General features: G+C 37.0%; 1 protein-coding gene and 1 pseudogene across 1 annotated transcript in view; both read left to right on the top strand.

The window, feature by feature from the left end:
- LOC127638950 (monocarboxylate transporter 2-like) overlaps positions 1 to 15,208 on the top strand; it is a 26,604-nt gene extending 11,396 nt beyond the window's left edge. The window contains exons 3-5 of the mRNA XM_052120733.1: positions 6,349 to 6,492; positions 8,494 to 9,297; positions 12,031 to 15,208. Of these exons, the coding sequence (XP_051976693.1) occupies positions 6,349 to 6,492; positions 8,494 to 9,297; positions 12,031 to 12,308 (1,226 nt within the window). The 3' untranslated portion in view covers positions 12,309 to 15,208. The remainder of the gene's footprint in view (positions 1 to 6,348; positions 6,493 to 8,493; positions 9,298 to 12,030) is intronic.
- LOC127638820 (glutamate receptor ionotropic, kainate 2-like) overlaps positions 1 to 22,500 on the top strand; it is a 414,054-nt pseudogene that overhangs the window by 121,100 nt on the left and 270,454 nt on the right.

The following is a 22,500-nucleotide window of genomic DNA, read 5'->3' as shown; positions in this document are numbered from 1 at the left end:
ACTGAAATACTGAATAATGAAAAGTTACTGAAATACCGAATAATGAAAGTTACTGAAATACTGAACAATGAAAAGTTACTGAAATACTGAATAATGAAAAGTTACTGAAATACTGAATAATGAAAAGATACTGAAATACTGAATAATGAAAAGTTACTAAAATACTGAATAATGAAAAGATACTGAAATACTGAATAATGAAAAGTTACTGAAATACTGAATAATGAAAGTTACTGAAATACTGAATAATGAAAAGATACTGAAATACTGAATAATGAAAGTTACTGAAATACTGAATAATGAAAAGATACTGAAATACTGAATAATGAAAAGTTACTAAAATACTGAATAATGAAAAGATACTGAAATACTGAATAATGAAAAGTTACTGAAATACTGAATAATGAAAGTTACTGAAATACTGAACAATGAAAAGTTACTGAAATACTGAACAATGAAAAGTTACTGAAATACTGAACAATGAAAAAAGACTGAAATACTGAATAATGAAAAGTTACTGAAATACTGAATAATGAAAAGTTACTGAAATACTGAACAATGAAAAGATACTGAAATATTGAATAATGAAAATATATATAAATACTGAAAGATATACAGAATAAAGAATATATATATAAATACTGAATACTGAAAGATACTGAAATACAGAATAAAGAAAATATATATAAATACAGAATACTGAAAGATACTGAGATACTGAATAATGAAAGATATCTAAATACTGAATAATGAAATTTACTGAAATACTGAATAATGAAAGGATACTGAAATACTGAATAATGAAAAGATACTGAAATACTGAATAATGAAAAGTTACTGAAATACTGAATAATGAAAAGAGACTGAAATACTGAAAGATACTGAAATACTGAATAATGAAAGATATCTAAATACTAAATAATGAAATTTACTGAAATACTGAATAATGAAAAGATACTGAAATACTGAATAATGAAAAGTTACTGAAATACTGAATAATGAAAAGTTAATGAAATACTGAATAATGAAAAGTTACTGAAATACTGAAGAATGAAAGTTATTGAAATACTGAATAATTAAAAGATACTGAAATACTGAATAATGAAAAGTTACTGAAATACTGAAGTGAAAGCTACTAAAATACTGAATAATGAAAAGTTACTGAAATACTGAATAATGAAAAGTTACTGAAATACTGAGTAATGAAAAGATACTGAAATACTGAATAATTAAAAGATACTGAAATACTGAATAATGAAATGTTACTGAAATACTGAAGTGAAAGCTACTAAAATACTGAATAATGAAAAGTTACTGAAATACTGAATAATGAAAAGTTACTGAAATACTGAGTAATGAAAAGAGACTGAAATACTGAATAATGAAAGATATCTAAATACTGAATAATGAAAGTTACTGAAATACTGAATAATGAAAGATATCTAAATACTGAATAATGAAAGTTACTGAAATACAGAATAAAGAATATATATATAAATACTGAATACTGAAAGATACTGAAATACAGAATAAAGAAAATATATTTAAATACTGAACAATGAAAAGATACTGAAATACTGAATAATGAAAAGATACTGAAATACTGAACAATGAAAAGTTACTGAACTACTGAATAATGAAAAGTTACTGAAATACTGAATAATGAAAAGAGACTGAAATACTGAATAATGAAAGATATCTAAATACTGAATAATGAAAGTTACTGAAATACTGAACAATGAAAAGATACTGAAATATTGAATAATGAAAATATATATAACTACTAAATACTGAAAGATACTGAAATACAGAATAAGGAATATATATATAAATACTGAATACTGAAAGATACTGAAATACAGAATAAAGAAAATATATCTAAATACTGAATAATGAAAGTTACTGAAATACTGAACAATGAAAAGATACTGAAATATTGAATAATGAAAGATATCTAAATACTGAATAATGAAATTTACTGAAATACTGAATAATGAAAAGATACTGAAATACTGAATAATGAAAAGATACTGAAATACTGAATGATGAAAGTTAGTGAAATACTGAATACTGAAAGATACTGAAATACAGAATAAAGAAAATATATATAAATACTGAAAGATACTGAAATACAGAATAAAGAAAATATATAAATACTGAATGTTACTGAAATCAGAATAAAGAAAATATATTTAAATACTGAACAATGAAAAGACACTGAAATACTGAATAATGAAAAGATACTGAAATACTGAATAATGAAAAGAGACTGAAATACTGAATAATGAAAGATATCTAAATACTGAATAATGAAATTTACTGAAATACAGAATAAAGAATATATATATAAATACTGAATACTGAAAGATACTGAAATACAGAATAAAGAAAATATATTTAAATACTGAACAATGAAAAGATACTGAAATACTGAATAATGAAAAGATACTGAAATACTAAACAATGAAAAGTTACTGAAATACTGAATAATGAAAAGAGACTGAAATACTGAATAATGAATAGTTACTGAAATACTGAATAATGAATAGTTACTGAAATACTGAATAATGAAAAGAGACTGAAATACTGAATAATGAAATATATCTAAATACTGAATAATGAAAGTTACTGAAATACTGAACAATGAAAAGATACTGAAATATTGAATAATGAAAATATATATAAATACTAAATACTGAAAGATACTGAAATACAGAATAAAGAATATATACAAATACTGAATACTGAAAGATACTGAAATACAGAATAAAGAAAATATATTTAAATACTGAACAATGAAAAGATACTGAAATACTGAATAATGAAAAGATACTGAAATACTGAATAATGAAAACTACTTAAATACTGAATAATGAAAGTTACTGAAATACTGAATAATGAAAAGTTACTGAAATACTGAATAATGAATAGTTACTGAAATACTGAATAATGAAAAGGGACTGAAATACTGAATAATGAAAGATATCTAAATACTGAATAATGAAAGATATCTAAATACTGAATAATGAAAGATATCTAAATACTGAATAATGAAAGATATCTAAATACTGAATAATGAAAAGTTACTGAAATACTGAACAATGAAAAGATACTGAAATACTGAACAACGAAAAGTTACTGAAATACTGAATAATGAAAAGTTACTGAAATACTGAATAATGAAAAGAGACTGAAATACTGAATAATGAAAGTTACTGAAATACTCAATGAAAAGATACTGAAATATTGAATAATGAAAATATATATAAATACTGAATACTGAAAGATACTGAAATACAGAATAAAGAATATATAAATACTGAATACTGAAAGATACTGAAAAACAGAATAAAGAAAATATATATAAATACAGAATACTGAAAGATACTGAAAGATACTGAATAATGAAAAGAGACTGAAATACTGAAAGATGCTGAAATACTGAATAATGAAAGATACTGAATAATGAAAAGAGACTGAAATACTGAAAGATGCTGAAATACTGAATAATGAAAGATATCTAAATACTGAATAATGAAAAGATACTGAAATACTGAATAATGAAAAGAGACTGAAATACTGAATAATGAAAGATATCTAAATACTGAATAATGAAAGTTACTGAAATACAGAATAAAGAATATATATATAAATACTGAATACTGAAAGATACTGAAATACAGAATAAAGAAAATATATTTAAATACTGAACAATGAAAAGATACTGAAATACTGAATAATGAAAAGATACTGAAATACTGAACAATGAAAAGTTACTGAAATACTGAATAATGAAAATATATATAAATACTGAAAGATACTGAAATACAGAATAAAGAAAATATATATAAATACTGATTACTGAAAGATACTGAAATACATTATAAATAAAATATATATAAATACTGAACAATGAAAAGATACTGAAATACTGAATAATGAAAAGTTACTGAAATACTGAATAATGAAAAGTTACTGAAATACTGAACAATGAAAAGTTACTGAAATACTGAATAATGAAAAGTTACTGAAATACTGAATAATGAAAAGAGACTGAAATACTGAATAATGAAAGATATCTAAATACTGAATAATGAAAGTTACTGAAATACTCAATGAAAAGATACTGAAATATTGAATAATGAAAATATGTATATAGAAATACTGAATACTGAAAGATACTGAAATACAGAATAAAGAATATATAAATACTGAATACTGAAAGATACTGAAAAACAGAATAAAGAAAATACATATAAATACAGAATACTGAAAGATACTGAAAGATACTGAATAATGAAAAGAGACTGAAATACTGAAAGATGCTGAAATACTGAATAATGAAAGATACTGAATAATGAAAAGAGACTGAAATACTGAAAGATGCTGAAATACTGAATAATGAAAGATATCTAAATACTGAATAATGAAATTTACTGAAATACTGAATAATGAAAAGATACTGAAATACTGAATAATGAAAAGAGACTGAAATACTGAATAATGAAAGATATCTAAATACTGAATAATGAAAGTTACTGAAATACTGAACAATGAAAAGGTACTGAAATATTGAATAATGAAAATATATATAAATACTGAAAGATACTGAAATACAGAATAAAGAAAATATATTTAAATACTGAACAATCAAAAGATACTGAAATACTGAATAATGAAATGTTACTGAAATACTGAATAATGAAAAGTTACTGAAATACTGAATAATGAAAATATACTGAAATACTGATCAATGAAAAGTTACTGAAATACTGAATAATGAAAGATATCTAAATACTGAATAATGAAAGTTACTGAAATACTGAACAATGAAAAGATACTGAAATATTGAATAATGAAAATATATATAAATCCTGAATACTGAAAGATACTGAAATACAGAATAAAGAATATATATATAAATACTGAATACTGAAAGATACTGAAATACAGAATAAAGAAAATATATATATAAATACAGAATACTGAAAGATACTGAATAATGAAAAGAGACTGAAATACTGAAAGATGCTGAAATACTGAATAATGAAAGATATATAAATACTGAATAATGAAATTTACTGAAATACTGAATAATGAAAAGATACTAAAATACTGAATAATGAAAAGATACTGAAATACTTAATAATGAAAGATATCTAAATACTGAATAATGAAATTTACTGAAATACTGAATAATGTAAAGATACTGAAATATTGAATAATGAAAAGAGACTGAAATACTGAAAGATGCTGAAATACTGAATAATGAAAGATATCTAAATACTGAATAATGAAAGTTACTGAAATACTGAACAATGAAAAGATGCTGAAATATTGAATAATGAAAATATATATAAATACTGAATACTGAAAGATACTGAAATACAGAATAAAGAAAATATATTTAAATTCTGAACAATGAAAAGATACTGAAATACTGAATAATGAAAAGATACTGAAATACTGAATAATGAAAGATATCTAAATACTGAATAATGAAATTTACTGAAATACTGAATAAAGAAAATACATTTAAATTCTGAACAATGAAAAGATACTGAAATACTGAATAAAGAAAATACATTTAAATTCTGAACAATGAAAAGATACTGAAATACTGAATAATTAAAAGATACTGAATACTGAATAATGAAAATACAATGAAGGGAATACTAAGTACCAAAAAGATACTGAAATTGAATAGTAGAAGAACACAAATACTGCATACTGAAATAATGAAATAATGAGTATCAAAATGAAATACTGGACATAATAAATGGGATCAGTATGATGATTGTGTTTGTGATTCACCATCAGTACTGACCGACACAACAGAATTAGACCAGCATTCAGCAGTGTTTATGAAAACTGTCTGTGTTTACACCTGCATACTGACAGTGAAGTGTACATCAAACCTTTACCCTGTGAGGGCTTTATCACTGAATCATCAACACGTCTTACACACAAGTACTGAAGAAAGAGGGCTTATTTTAGGAGTTATTTTAAAATGAGTAATCATTTGTAGAGAAGAGGAAGAGTGAGCTACTCAGTTCTGACTGAAATCACTTGATCAGAGAGCTTGAACAGAGATCATGAAAAGGAAATCCGCTGTTGTTTCCTCTTTGCTGTTTTAAGCATTTGATATTTATCATCCAGACGTTAAAGTGAGCCGTACTGTTGCACCGTGTCTTTTTCCAGAGACAACATTTTCCATGGTCTGATCAGTAATGAGCTTATGTCATTTTACAACCCTGCTGTTTTAATGTCTCAACACATGAAACTAATTTTAATCTTTAATCTTTTACATTTGACTTGTTTAATCTGTCTATTTATGTTGTCGTTTAGGTCCAATCAGCAGCATTCTAGTGAACGCGTATGGCTGTCGTCCCATCATGATCTTGGGCGGGTTTCTGTGTGCGATCGGAATGATCAGCGCTTCTTTCTGCAATAACGTGGTGCAGCTGTACATCTGTATCGGTGTTATTGGGGGTGAGTCCAGCGCAAAATCTACTTTAGCTCATTAGACTACAGAAGCAACCAGTATCGTACAATGCTCTCATTCAGCACAGAGACTGTTGAGAGCATTGTAAGATTGACAGAGTGTGTTTCACTTGTTCAATTGCAGCTTTCACTGTTTCAAGACGAATAAAAGTAGCTCGTTTTATTGTCAGAAGAGTTTAAATGAACATGTATCATTGTAATTAGCGGTGTTTGCTAAGTCTATCACTCTTACTATTGCACATAGTGAATTGATAACAAACCTTTAACAGTACGTAAGTGTTCCTGCTGCATTTGTGCTTCAGACGTGAATGATCCCTCAAATGATGTGTGTTGATGAGATGTGTGCTGATACTTTACTAACAGATCACACTTACCATTTACACCTGAAAAAAACTAAAGTCTTACATTGAAGGAGGTACTCCAGACAGATCTAGAGAGCAGAATATTACAGAAAAATGGGGCCAGTAAGCAAGCACATTCAACACCCTAGCAACCACCCAAAAAACCCTAATAACCACCTACAATGCCATGGCAACAACCATCAACACCCTAGCAACCAACCACAATGCCCTAGCAACAACTTTTTACATCCTAAAAACAACCCACAATGCCCTAGCAATAAACCATAATGCACTAACAATGACCTGCAATGCCCTAGCAACAACCCTCAAAGCCCTAGCAACCACCCAAAACACCCTAGCAACCACCCCCAAAACCCTAATAACCACCTACAATGCCATGGCAACAACCATCAACACCCTAGAAACCAACCACAATGCCCTAGCAACAACCTATTACATCCTAAAAACCACCCACAATGCCCTAGCAATAAACAATAACGCACTAACAACGACCTGCAATGCCCTAGCAACAACCCTCAAAGCCCTAGCAACCACCCACAAAACCCTAATAACCACCTAAAATGCCATGGCAACAACCATCAACACCCTAGCAACCAACCACAATGCCCTAGCAACAAGCTATTACATCCTAAAAACCACCCACAATGCCCTAGCAACAAACCTCAAAGCCCTAGCAACCACCCACAATACCCTAGCAACCACCCACAAAACCGTAATAACTACCCACAATACCCTAGTAACCAACCACAACACCCCCTATCAACTATCCACAATGCCCTATCAACCACCCAGAACACCCTAGCAACCACCCTTAACACCATAGGAAGCACCTAGCAACCATCCACAATGCCCTAGCAACCACCCACAATACCCCCTAGCAACCACCCACAAAACCGTAATAACTACCCACAATACCCTAGTAACCAACCACAACACCCCCTATCAACTATCCACAATGCCCTATCAACCACCCAGAACACCCTAGCAACCACCCATAACACCATAGAAAGCACCTAGCAACCAACCACAATGCCCTAGCAACCACCCACAAAACCCTAATAACAATGTCCTTGCAACCACCCAAAATACCTATAGCAACCACCCACAGTTCCCTAGCAACAACCCAAAACAAACTAACAACCATGCACATTGCCCTAGCAACCATTCACAACACCCTAGCAACCATCCATAATGCCCTTGCAACAACCCACAATGCCCTAGCAACCAACCACAACACCCTCTATCAACCACCCATATCACCATAGCAAGCACCTAGCAACCAACCACAATGCCCTAGCAACCACCCACAAAACCCTAATAACAACCCAAAACAGCCTAACAACCAACCACATTGCCCTAGCAACCACTCACAACACCCTACCAACCACCCACAACACCCCCTAGCAACCAGCCACAATGCTCTATCAACCACCCTCTAACACAAGACCCTAACATTGTGGCAGTGAGTTTTCTTCAGAAAATGTAAAAATCTAGTTAACATAATATTCTTAGCTACGTTAGATCATGAAATGTTTGTTGTTCACTGTGACATTCACAACTGATGACTGTTAAAGAATATGAGCTCAGTGTTGAATTCATGCCGCTCACATCTCCTCTCCTCTCAAAGGTTTCGGTCTGGCCTTCAACCTGCAGCCAGCGTTAACAATGATCGGGAGATACTTCTACAAGAAACGGCCCATCGCTAACGGCTTCGCCATGGCCGGCAGTCCAGTGTTCCTCAGCACGCTCGCGCCGCTCAACCAGTACCTCATCAATGAGTTTGGCTGGAGGGGAAGCTTCCTCATCCTCGGAGGTCTTCTGCTCAACTGCTGTGTGGCCGGAGCTCTCATGAGACCGCTGGAAGCTCCTCCAAACCAGACCAAGAAGGACGAGGAGAAACCTGCGGCTGTGGCTTCCAAAACGGAGAAGACCAGTGCTTGGGAGACGATCAACAAATACCTGGACCTGTCGCTCTTCAAACACCGCGGGTTCCTCATCTACCTGTCGGGAAACTTCATTATGTTCATCGGCTTCTTTGCGCCTATTGTTTTTCTGTCTCCGTTTGCCAAAGACAGCGGCGTGGACGAGTATCGAGCAGCATTTCTTCTCTCCATCCTGGCGTTCGTGGATATGTTCGCCCGGCCGTCCATGGGACTGCTGGCCAACTCGCGATGGATCCGTCCAAAGATCCAGTATTTCTTCAGTTTCGCCGTGCTGTATAACGGCATCTGTCACGTCTTGTGTCCACTGGTGGAGAGCTACACCGGTATGGTGGTGTACGCCGTGTTCTTTGGCTTTGCATTCGGGATGGTGAGTGCCGTCCTGTTTGAGACGCTGATGGATCTGGTGGGCGCTCAGAGGTTCTCCAGCGCTGTGGGTCTCACCACTATTGTGGAGTGCTGTCCGGTGCTCATCGGACCTCCTCTGGCAGGTACCCATCCTTCTCCATTGATTGCATGTTTCTGTTCTGTCTCCTAAAATATTCACTAGTTACACCAGTTATGCTGTATGTATCATGCTAAAGATTCAAAAGAACTGATTCATAAGAGTCATTTGTTCTGGAATCGATCTACACTTGTCACACTTTATGTTTCACACTAAAGATTCAAAAGAACTGAATCATAAGAGTCATTTGTTTGTGAATCGGGCTACACTGGTCATGCTGTATGTATCATGCTAAAGATTTAAAAGAACTGATTCATAAGAGTCATTTGTTCATGAATCAGGCTACACAGGTAACGCTGTATGTATCATGCTAAAGATTCAAAAGAACTGGTTCGTAAGAGTCATTTGTTCATGAATCAGGCTACACTGGTCATGCTGTATGTATCATGCTAAAGATTCAAAAGAACTGATTCATAAGAGTCATTTGTTCTGGAATCGGGCTACACAGGTAACGCTGTATGTATCATGCTAAAGATTCAAAAGAACTGAATCATAAGAGTCATTTGTTCTGGAATCAGGCTACACAGGTAACGCTGTATGTATCATGCTAAAAATTCAAAAGAACTGATTCATAGGAGTCATTTGTTTTGGAATCGGTCTACACTGGTCATGCTGTATGTATCATGCTAAAGATTCAAAAGAACTGATTCATAAGAGTCATTTGTTTTGGAATCGGTCTACACTGGTCATGCTGCATGTTTCACACTAAAGATTCAAAAGAACTGATTCATAAGAGTCATTTGTTTTGGAATCGGTCTACACTGGTCATGCTGCATGTTTCACACTAAAGATTCAAAAGAACTGGTTCGTAAGAGTAATTTGTTCATGAATCAGGCTACACTGGTCATGCTGTATGTTTCACACTAAAGATTCAAAAGAACTGATTCATAAGAGTCATTTGTTTTGGAATCGGTCTACACTGGTCATGCTGTATGTTTCATCCTAAAGATTCAAAAGAACTGATTCATAAGAGTAATTTGTTTTGGAATCGGTCTACATTGGTCATGCTGCATGTTTCACACTAAAGATTCAAAAGAACTGATTCATAAGAGTAATTTGTTCTGGAATCGATCTACACTGGTCATGCTGTATGTTTCATGCTAAAGATTCAAAAGAACTGATTCATAAGAGTAATTTGTTCTGGAATCGGTCTACACTGGTCATGCTGCATGTTTCACACTAAAGATTCAAAAGAGCTGGTTCATAAGAGTCATTTGTTTGTGAATCGGGCTACACTGGTCATGCTGTATGTATCATACTATAGATTCAAAAGAACTGAATCATAAGAGTCATTTGTTCTGGAATCGGGCTACACTGGTCATGCTGTATGTATCATGCTAAAGATTCAAAAGAACTGAATCATAAGAGTCATTTGTTCATGAATCAGGCTACACAGGTAACACTGTATGTATCATGCTAAAGATTCTAAAGAACTGGTTCGTAAGAGTCATTTGTTCATGGATCAGGCTACACTGGTCATGCTGTATGTATCATGCTTTAGATTCAAAAGAACTGATTCATAAGAGTCATTTGTTCTGGAATTGGGCTACACTGGTCATGCTGTATGTATCATGCTAAAGATTCAAAAGAACTGAATCATAAGAGTCATTTGTTCATGAATCAGGCTACACTGGTCATGCTGTATGTATCATGCTAAAGATTCAAAAGAACTGATTCATAAGAGTCATTTGTTCTGGAATCAGGCTACACAGGTAATGCTGTATGTTTCATGCTAAAGATTCAAAAGAACTGAATCATAAGAGTCATTTGTTCATGAATCAGGCTACACAGGTAACGCTGTATGTATCATGCTAAAGATTCAAAAGAACTGAATCATAAGAGTCATTTGTTCTGGAATCAGGCTACACTGGTCATGCTGTATGTATCATGCTAAAGATTCAAAAGAACTGAATCATAAGAGTCATTTGTTCATGAATCAGGCTACACTGGTCATGCTCTATGTATCATGCTAATGATTCAAAAGAACTGGTTCGTAAGAGACATTTGTTTGTGAATCAGGCTACACTGATCATGCTGTATGTTTCACTCTAAAGTTTCAAAAGAACTGATTCATAAGAGTCATTTGTTTGTGAATCGGTCGACACTGGTCATGCTGTATGTATCATCCTAAAGATTCGAAAGAACTGATTCATAAGAGTCATTTGTTTTGAAATCGGTCTACACTGGTCATGCTGCATCTTTCACACTAAAGATTCAAAAGAACTGATTCATAAGAGTCATTTGTTTGTGAATCGGGCTACACTGGTCATGCTGTATCTATCATGCTAAAGATTCAAAAGAACTGAATCATAAGAGTCATTTGTTCTGGAATCGGGCTACACTTGTCACACTTTATGTTTCATGCTAAAGATTCAAAAGAACTGATTCATAAGAGTCATTTGTTCATGAATCAGGCTACATTGGTTAGGCTGTATGTATCATGCTAAAGATTCAAAAGAACTGATTCATAAGAGTCGTTTGTTTGTTTTTTGGATGCATGTTGTTCGAGCACAGAGGCATAAACAGACCCTCAACCTGACAAAATGTGTTGCAAAAGTATTTTATTATTTAGAAATAGTTAAATAGGGAATAAAGCAAACAATAAATTACAGGCCTGAGAACCGTTAGCATCGTGAAACATCTTTCGTTGTAAAAATAAACACATTTGCTTACAGCACACTGTAAAGTCTGATGGAATAATCGTGTCTGTTGATTTCAGGGAAGTTAGTGGACATCACCAAGAACTACAAGTACATGTACCTGTGCTGCGGATCTGTGGTGATATTCGCCAGTCTCTGGCTCTTCATCGGCAACTTCATCAACTACAGACTTCTGGAGCAGGAACGCAAGAGAGACGAGATGTACAAACAGACTGAGGACCAGGACCAGGACCAGGACCAGGACCAGGACCAGACTGAGACCAACGAGGATGCTGAAGCGTCACAGCAGCTCTGTGAAAATAAAGACGACGTCATGCAGCGAGAAACAAACATTTAAACATCCGTTTGAACAGGTGAAAGTGTCTTACTGAAGACACTGCCAAAGTACATAAATATGACTCTGATGTTATACATAAAGATTTAAAGACACACGCCGTCTTAAAGGGACAGTACACCCAAAAATGAAACTTCTCTCATTATTTCCTCACCCTCATGTCATCCCAGATGTGACTTTCTTTCTTCTGCAGAACACAAATGGAGATTTTTAGACGAATATTTCAGCTCTGTAGGTTCATACAATGCAAGTGAATGGTGACCAGAACTTTGAAGCTCCATAAAGCACATAAATGCAGCATAAAAGTAATCCACAAGACTCCAGAGGTTTAATCCATGTCTTCAGAAGTGACATGATATGTGTGGGTGAGACACAGATCAATGTTTAAGCCCTTTTTACTGTAAATTCCCACATGTGACTTTCAATGTAAAAGTGAAAGTGGAGATTTATAGTGATAAAGGACACAAATGTTGTGGAGTTCGTCTTGGTCACAGGGGTGTGTAAAATATTTTTGTCCAATCAGATGCTCTCATGACTGAGAATGTCCCTCCACAGCTCCGACTATAAAAACTATTGATGCAATATTCTCTTATTTAAGATATATACAGGAGTCATGATGCAGATAATCGTACCCATATGTTAATTAGTTGGATTGATTATTGGGATATTGTCATTAATGAGACGCTCCTTCAAAATCCCCATTAAATGAACTTCAGCTGATTCAGAATCACACTAAACACACACATGTGAGGTGTTTTAAAAGACCTTCAGCGGATCTGTGTAGTGTCTGAGAGAAGGTTATCAGTGAGTGTCTCACTGTCATCAGCTCAACAGACACACACACCTGCGGACGTGAGGACCGTGAGAGTCGCCGCAGATATTTCGTGTTATTTACTGTGAGGTTCTGTATCTGATGTTCTTTCATCTGAAGAGGAACACAAAGACACAAGAGACTCACAGAATCACGGGCCATCATAAGAACCTCTTTTGTGTTTGTCCTCTATGCAGAACACACACACACACACACACACACACACACACACATGTTGTGTTTCCATGTTTTATGGGGACTTTCCATAGACATAATGGTTTTTATACTGTACAAACTTTATATTCTATCCCCTAAACCTAACCCTACCCCTAAACCTAACCCTCACAGAAAACTTTCTGCATTTTTACATTTTCAAAAAACATAATTTAGTATGATTTATAAGCTGTTTTCCTCATGGGGACCGACAAAATGTCCCCACAAGGTCAAAAATTTCGGGTTTTACTATCCTTATGGGGACATTTGGTCCCCACAAAGTGATAAATACACGCTCACTCACACTCACACACACACACACACACACACACACACACACTCATACACACACACTCAATCACACACTCACTCTCACACACACACACTCTCACACACACACTCTCTCACACACACACACACACACACACACACACACACACGCATGATGGAGAGTGTTTGGGGCATTCAGATCATTATTGGTGAGGTGTGAGAGAGACTCATTACATATCAGTGTGTGTGTGTGTGTGTGTGTCACTGTGTGTGTGTGTGTGACTGTACGTGTGTGACTGTGTGTGTGTGTACATGTGTGACTGTGTGTGACTGTGTGTGTGTGTGTGCAAGTGTGACTGTCTGTGTGTGTGCGTGTGTGACTGTGTGTGACTGTGTGTGTGTGACTGTGTGTGAGTGCATGTGTGTGTGTGTGTGTGTGTGAGTGTGTATGTGTGAGTGTGAGTGTGTGTGTGTGTGTGTATGTGTGAGTGTGAGTGTGTGTGTGTGTGTGTGTGTGAGTGTGAGAGTGAGTGTGTGTGTGAGTGTGTGAGTGTGTGAGTGTATGTGTGTGTGTATGTGTGTGTGTATATGTGTGAGTGTGTGTGTGAGTGTGTGTATATGTGTGAGTGTGTGTATGTGTGTGTGTGTGTGAGTATATGTGTGTATGTGTGTGTGTGAGTGTGTGTGTATGTGTATATGTGTGTGTGTGTGTGTGTGTGTATATGTGTGTGTGTGTGTATGTGTGTGTATATGTGTGTATGTGTGTGTGTGTGTATGTGTGTGTATATGTGTGTATGTGTATGTGTGTGAGTGTGTTTGAGACTGTTCTAGATGTTCATCATTCAGACTCATTATTAATAATTAATAAATCAGCTCCGCTGCTGTTACAGTCTTTATTGAGGCTGATCTGATATTATTGAATGTAAATGAGGTTTTTAAAGCCTCATGAATCCGTTTCTGACCAAATTGAGTTCTGAGGAGTTTTGCTGATTAATATCCAATCAAGAATCATCAATTAACGTGATCAGACATCATCAGTCCTCAGGGGAACATCCGTCCGGTTATCCTACGGGTCAGTCGTCTTTATCTTTACTGCCTTAAATATGAAGAAATCCTCCAATGTTACAATCTGTGTAAAGAAATAAAACACTATTTACTGTATCCAAACACTATATTTACTAATCGATTAGCTTCATGCTACACAACTGAACAAGTATTTCAGAAATGCATTTTTAATTCTATTTTTCTAATTATTTAGTTTTATATCCTACAGTGCTGTTTTTAATTCACAGTGTTAAACTTTCACTTTTAAACTGTTTTAAGTGCACTAAAGCTTGTGATGCTGGTCATGTAGAAGTGTCATTATCAGAAGAATGTGCCGGAATGAAGATGTTGAGCACTGATGCATGTGAGGAACTATCGGCACTGCTCACGATCATTAATGAATGTAATATTGATTTAAACATGTTTCATGTTGCCTTTCACACGCTAAACGATGTATATATGAATCATGTACATGAGTGTAACCTGCTTAAACATTGTTACATTGTTACATGACAGTCGTTGTGTATTTTCTGATTTTGCTTGTTCTTGTTGTGTTCACATTAAACACGATGTCTTCTGAAGAAGAGAAAAGCTTCATCATTTCATGTCACTGAACAAACTATTGAAATGACATTTCTTTAAAGGATAGAAACTCATTTCATCTTCATGTTAAAAGACGTTTACGGGTGACGAACAGGTCACGAGAATCACACAGGCTAAAATTATTCCTGTAAAACACAAAAGGAAAAGTAGAAGAATCTTCATGCAGTTCTTATCCGTATAAGTTCTGTTCATGGTGACTATGATGGTCATAAAATACATGAAGTAGTTCAGATGACTCGTGCACTATATTCCAAGTGTTCTGAAGACAAATTATATATTTGTGTGAGGAACAGACATAAATACACCTTTTCACACTGGAAAGCAGAAGTTAACGATTGCAGGATAAACTTCAACAGCGCTGAACGAGACACCACAACAAATATTATTTCACTTACACATTAACTCCAAGACACAGACACACACACACACACACACACACACACAGACACACACACACTCATACACACACACACACACAATCATACACAATCATACACACACACACAGACACATACACACTCATACACACACACACACAATCATACACACGCTCACACACACGCTCACACACACACGCTCACACACACACGCTCGCGCTCACACGCGCTCACACACGCTCACACACGCTCACACACACACGCTCGCGCTCACACACACACGCTCGCGCTCACACACGCTCACACACGCTCACACACGCTCACACACGCTCACACACACACGCTCGCGCTCACACACGCTCACACGCTCACACACGCGCGCGCACGCACACACGCGCGCACAGACGCGCGCACACGTACATACACACACACACACACACACACACCTCAACACTGTCAAGACTACCTGACTCACAGTAGAAATGACATAGGGGAGACCACACCGTTTGTTCAGCTAAATCCAAAAACAGTTTATTTAAACATTAAAGTATACGATGAATTAACTTAAATCAATAAATACATAAAGTCAGTAAATGAGAAACAAAAGGAAACTAATCCAAAGTGTAGTGCAAATCAGTTAAATGTAGACTATGTGTAATGCAAACAAACAAAAAGGAGTAGGATGGTGTTGCCACCATAGCTATGCCGACACGCACAACCTAGAACCACACCAAGCAACTGGCAGGAGAGGTTTTTAAACAGTCCCGCCCATCAGCTGCTGTCAGATGGACCGAAAACAAACAGCTCCCCCTTCAGACTGGGGGGAGAGAAACGGCCCAAACATTATTCGGTAATTGGTGGAGTGAGCACACCCAGCACGGCAAAGCCGGGCGTGACATCACTCCCCCCCCCACAAATCAGAGACCCATATGGGACTCTGTAAAACTACATTCTACTCATTACACCATTTCCCATAATCAATACTAAAAAACAAACCCAATAACAAACTAATAACAAAAACAATAAAATGACTAAATCCATTACCCTTTTTAACCAGTATCCCGAAAGACTAATGTTTAGATTAAACCAAACTCTCATCCCCATTTCTCCACCCCTTTAATACAACAGCCACTACAAAAAATAACCCATACTCACCTCCCATAATCCCCCCCACCCACCCCCTCCTTCCTACCCAGCAAATCCTGGCGCCTGGATAGCAATTTAAGAATGGAAAGACTGGAGGCAAGAGAGAAGAACCAGAGACTGGAGAAGAGATAGGCACCCCTTAACAGTCATCAACAGCCCGTGACAAGGCATCAGCCATGACGTTCTCGGAGCCCTTGATGTGTCTAATAGATAGATTATAAGGCTGTAGAAAAAGAGCCCAACGCATAAGGCGCTGGTTTGTATTTTGAAGAGAAGAGAGGAAAGTCAAAGGATTGTGATCAGAAAAGACCACCACAGGATGTAACCCACCACCAACATACACATCAAAATGTTGAAGTGCCCAAATAAGAGCCAGGGCCTCCTTTTCAATGGTTGAATAATTAAATTGATGACAATTAAATTTCCGAGAAAAGTAGGAAACTGGTCTATTCCATTTTCATCCTTCTGAAGAACAGCCCCTGCCCCTACCTGGCTGGCATCTACTTGCAGCTGGAAGGGCTCCTCCAGCCTAGGAGCAGCCAAGACAGGAGCAGAACTCAGGAGAGACTTGGCGTTTTCGAATGCATGTTGACATTCATCAGTCCAATTAAACTTAACTGAACCCTTCAACAGGTTAGTTAGTGGAGCAACGACAGATGAGAAATTACAGCAAAAGTTCCTGTAATACCCTATCATACCAAGGAAACGCATCAATCCTTTCTTAGTGACAGGGCGTGGGAATTTATCAATGGCCAGATCTTTCGCTCTCACAGGCCGAACGTTCCCCTGTCCGACCACCTTTCCTAGATACACCACTGTAGCCTGAGCAAACTCACACTTTGCTAAGTTTACAGTGAGATTTGCAGCCGCAAACCGTTCAAATAATGAACGTATGCGGGCAAGGTGGACCGTCCAAGTGTCTGAATAACAGACCACGTCATCAATATACACGGCACACCCCTCCAGTCCCGCAACAACTCGATTCATAAGCCGCTGGAAACTGGAGGGGGCGTTGCGCAACCCAAAAGCCATTCTCGTATAAGAATAGAGTCCCGACGGCGTAATAAAAGCAGAGATCTCTTGTGCCCTAGGAGTAAGAGGAACCTGGTAATAACCTTTAAGCAAATCAAATTTGCTCACATAACGAGCCGCACCGACTTGATCCACACAATCCTCTATCCTAGTGGATACGAGTCTGGTTTTGTTACACTATTTACTTTTCTGTAATCCGTACAAAATCTGTACGTATGATCAGGTTTTTTGACAAACAAACAAGGCGAAGCCCAGCTGGAGTACGACTGTACGGCGAGACCGTTTTCCAAAAGATATTTGACACTATCATCCAAACTTTTACGCTTATCAGGACCAGTGCGGTAAAACCTCTGACGGATTGGTTTTGCATAACCGACTTCTATGTCATGCTCAATTAAAGTTGTGCAGGTCGGAGTATCTGAAAACAGACATGGAAATTCAAAGATCAACGCTTTCAATTCTAATTGCTGTTGCAAATCCAAATGATCTAATACTCCCTCTAATTTTCCCAACGTCTCTGAATTATTTAGACGAGCATGCAACATGGAATCGTCAGGGCCCTGCACATCATCTTCTAACTCTGAAGATGCTACAGACGTGCCTGCCACGACCACAACTGACGATTCACCCTTAACACTAGAAGACTGACGATGCATAATATGGCTTAAGTAAATTGATATGACATAACTGTGTCGCCCGCCTACGATCAGGCGTAGCAACCACATAATTAGTCTCTGACACTTGACGAACCACACTGTAAGGCCCTGAATAGCCTACTTTGCCCCAAAAGAAGAACCAGGTATAGGCAACAATGCCACCACCTGATCCCCTGGACTAAAGACACGAGCTTCTGCTTTGCGGTCATATTTTCGCTTCATTTTACTTTGGGCATCAGTCAAATTTTCGGTTGCCATTTTACATGCTAAATGTAACCTGCGTCGGAAACCATAGACATAACTGGACAAACTCTTGGGTGGTTCACTTGTATCCAGGTCACTTGACAACACAGACAATGGGGTACGAACCTTGTGACCAAATACCAATTCATTAGGACTAAAACCGGTGCTTTCTTGCACAACCGCTCTAGCCGCCAACAATAGCCATGACAAACCATCCTCCCACTCCCGTTTCATCTCTATGCAATGTGCACGCAAAAGAGACTTAAGAGTGGCGTGGAATCGCTCCAAAACCCCTTGACTTTGCGCATGGTATGCGCTACTCAAGTTGTGCTGAATACGCAGTTGTTTCAAGGCTGCTTTGAACGGTTTTGAAGTAAAATTTGAACCCCTATCACTTTGAATGATTCTGGGAAGACCAAATATTGAAATAAACTGTGACAATGATTTCAACACAGACCTTGTAGTAATGGTCCTCAAAGCATACGCAACCGGATATCGAGTTGCTTGGCACATGATGGTAAACAAATAAACAGCCTGATTTTGACTGAGGTAAGGGGCCCACACAATCAATGATCAAATGCTCGAACGGCTTACCAACAGACGGAATAGGCTGTAAAGGCGCGGGCTTAACGACAGCATTTTGCTTACCAGCTACCTGACAGACATGACACGTTTTAACAAACCGAGCAACGTCCCTCTTTATACGTGGCCAGTAGCAATGTTTTAACAATTGATCGTATGTTTTCTTTACCCCAAAATGACCCGCAATCTCCCCATGAGCTGTTTTTAGTGCCAGTTCACGAAACTTTTCAGGCATCACCACCTGCAAAACCTGATCTCTCACATCCATTCCTGCAGTAGGCAACCACCTTCTTATCAACAAACCATCCTTCACAAAATAACAACGATCTACATTGTCATCTGCAGTCAACTCAAAATATTTCTGTAAGCTCTGATCACTCTTTTGAGCCTCAGCAATGTCAACTCGAGACAAAGGTACCGGTAACTGCGGAATAAATACCTGAGCAGACGTGTGCTTGGATACATCAGACGAATTTACGTCCTGCTTATTCGCCATAGCGCGCGTCACAGCGCATGCCGTAAAAACCTCTGGAAAATCTTTTTGACACCTATCTGACTCATCCAAACCAACAGCTCCATTCTTAACCACAGGAGGTGGTGAGATCTGATCAGGAAAAACACGATCATGAGCAAAATTATTACCCACAATCAGATCAACTCCCTCAATAGGTAAAGAAGGACGCACCGCAATCGTTATTTCCCCGTTCACAAAACCAGAAAACAATTGAATTTTGTGCAGCGGCACTGGAAATGACTGGAGACCAATTCCCCGTATTAACACACAATTTCCTGTATCAGATTCAGACGAGAAAGGCAAGACAGATTGACAAATGAAACTTTCTGATGCCCCCGTATCACGCAGAATTTTCACTGGAACGGGATGTGCGTCTCCAACCAATGCCACAAAACCCTCCGTGACAAACGGTGCATAATCCGTTATAACAGATGCAGAAAATTCAAGCTCATCACATTGTACATTACTCAAACCTTTATCAACTGACGCCGTACATTGTGGACGATTCAATATCTTTTCTGGAATTTTCTTATCTTTTTTCCCTGAGCCCACACCAGGAACAGATGAGGTGCAGAGACTAACTTTTCCTCCTCCAACCTTCCCACGATTTCGCTCCAATAACACCGGGCAATTTCTTTTCCAATGATTTTTCCCAAAACAGTAATTACAGTCTGTTTTAAGATCGAAATCCGATGGTTTACCACTTGTTGAATTTGCAAACACAGATGTGTCCGTATTAACACGACTATAGCGACGTTCTTTATAACTCATGTTAGGACGCGGACAAAAATCACGAGCTGGAGTTTTGTGGATGAGAGAAAAATTATCAGCAAGAACAGCGGCATCTGCTGCTGTTTTCACGTGATGTTCGCTAATATAAGTAGCTATGCGATCAGGCAAAGTGTTCTTAAGTTGTTCTAATATCATAAGATCACACAACTCAAGAATCAACCCCTTCAGCTGTAAGCCAACGATGAAAAAAACTGGTAAATTCACCAGCCCATTCAGCGTAAGTCTGCTTGTCTGACTTTTTCCATGATCGAAAACGCTGTCTATAAGCCTCGGGAATTAACTCATAACACTTTAACACAGCTGTCTTAACACATCGATAGACCCTCTTTTCAGAAGACGGTAAAGCCACAAATGCCTTCTGAGCACGGCCAATTAACGCAGTTTGTAACAATACAATTTTATCCTCATCACTCCATTTTTGCTCAGTAGCAATATTCTCAAATAACGAAAAACTTTGCCTTCAGCTACTAACTGCAGTCTAGTACGCTCAATCTCACGCCCCTGCTCTAAACTTTTAAGCCTTTCCCATTCCAGCTCACGGTCCTTGTCTTTCTGTGCAGCTTCCTTTTACGGTCCATTTCATTATCAAGCCTTCTTTGAACCAAGTCGTCATCTAATTTTTTTCTTGCCAATTCTTGTTCTAATTCCAATGTCTTTTATTTAACTAGCAAATCATGTTGCAGTTTTAACATTTCGACTTGTTGTTCAAATGTTAATACACTGGATTTTTGCTGTGGATCTACAAACAACCTCGGAGTGGGCTCACTATCGGAGTCCGACGCTCCCTGACTACAGCGCTCCGGCAATTTCTCATCGGGTAAAACATCCTTGTTAATTAAACACGCACGAATGAAGTCAAGCAGCTCATGCTTCTTAAATCCCCTCGGCAATGTTACATCAATTTTATAGTGCTTGCCCACACTATGCAATTGTTTAATATTCAACGCTGCAAGCAAAACCACTGAAGGAGCAACCAAAAACTCTTCAAGTCTACTCATTATTCTACTTAAATTACAAGTCACCCATCAACAATCAAACCAGGCTATAGTCTAAACACCCAATAGCATTACATCTAACCAAATCAACAAAACAACGTCTTTTGGGTTACTAAATTCCAACCACACAAATTAAATCGGGCGAAGCGGAATGTAGCTCATATTACAGGACAACTACAGAGTTTTCCCCCTAAACATTTACCCCCCTATAATCTAACCTATCTTCACACTAAGTCCAAGAACAAGGCTAATTTACTCACCAATACCGATGGAATCGTACTGTCCCGACCGAAGTCAATTCAGCCGGTGCTCCACGGCGGTGCCCTCGTTCAGACTTCAGTGACCAGCAACCTAAACCCACAACGCCTAAGCGCACTAATTGGGGATAAAACAGACTCCGTAAGATGCCATGCACATTAGTAGACCTACAAACACACTTCGTCACTCAATAAATACCTCTGGTTGGAAAAAAAAGTCGCTCTAATCTGCGCAAACTACTCCCAAAAATTAGTTTAGCGGTCAAAATACTAAACTGCTAACGTAACTAAACACCTGTTGCGGAACTCCCCAACAAACAAACACAACGCGTGGCAGCTGATTAGACTACTAGGCTACTATCAGCTGATCACCGTTACGTTTCATTCACAAAATGTGAACCAATGACGTAGCACTACCCACGCAACCCAGCCTACACAATATTGCGAATTAGTCTACTCACAATTCGGGATCCAAAAGCTGGACGAGCCCCCATATGTCACGACTACCTGACTCACAGTAGAAATGACATAGGGGAGACCACACCGTTTGTTCAGCTAAATCCAAAAACAGTTTATTTAAACATTAAAGTATACGATGAATTAACTTAAATCAATAAATACATAAAGTCAGTAAATGAGAAACAAAAGGAAACTAATCCA

The sequence above is a fragment of the Xyrauchen texanus genome, chromosome 47, assembly GCF_025860055.1.
Source record: "Xyrauchen texanus isolate HMW12.3.18 chromosome 47, RBS_HiC_50CHRs, whole genome shotgun sequence".
Classification (NCBI taxonomy): Eukaryota; Metazoa; Chordata; class Actinopteri; order Cypriniformes; family Catostomidae; genus Xyrauchen; species Xyrauchen texanus.
The sequence above is the reverse complement of the archived record's forward strand: the minus strand, read 5'-3'. Positions and strand labels throughout refer to the sequence as shown.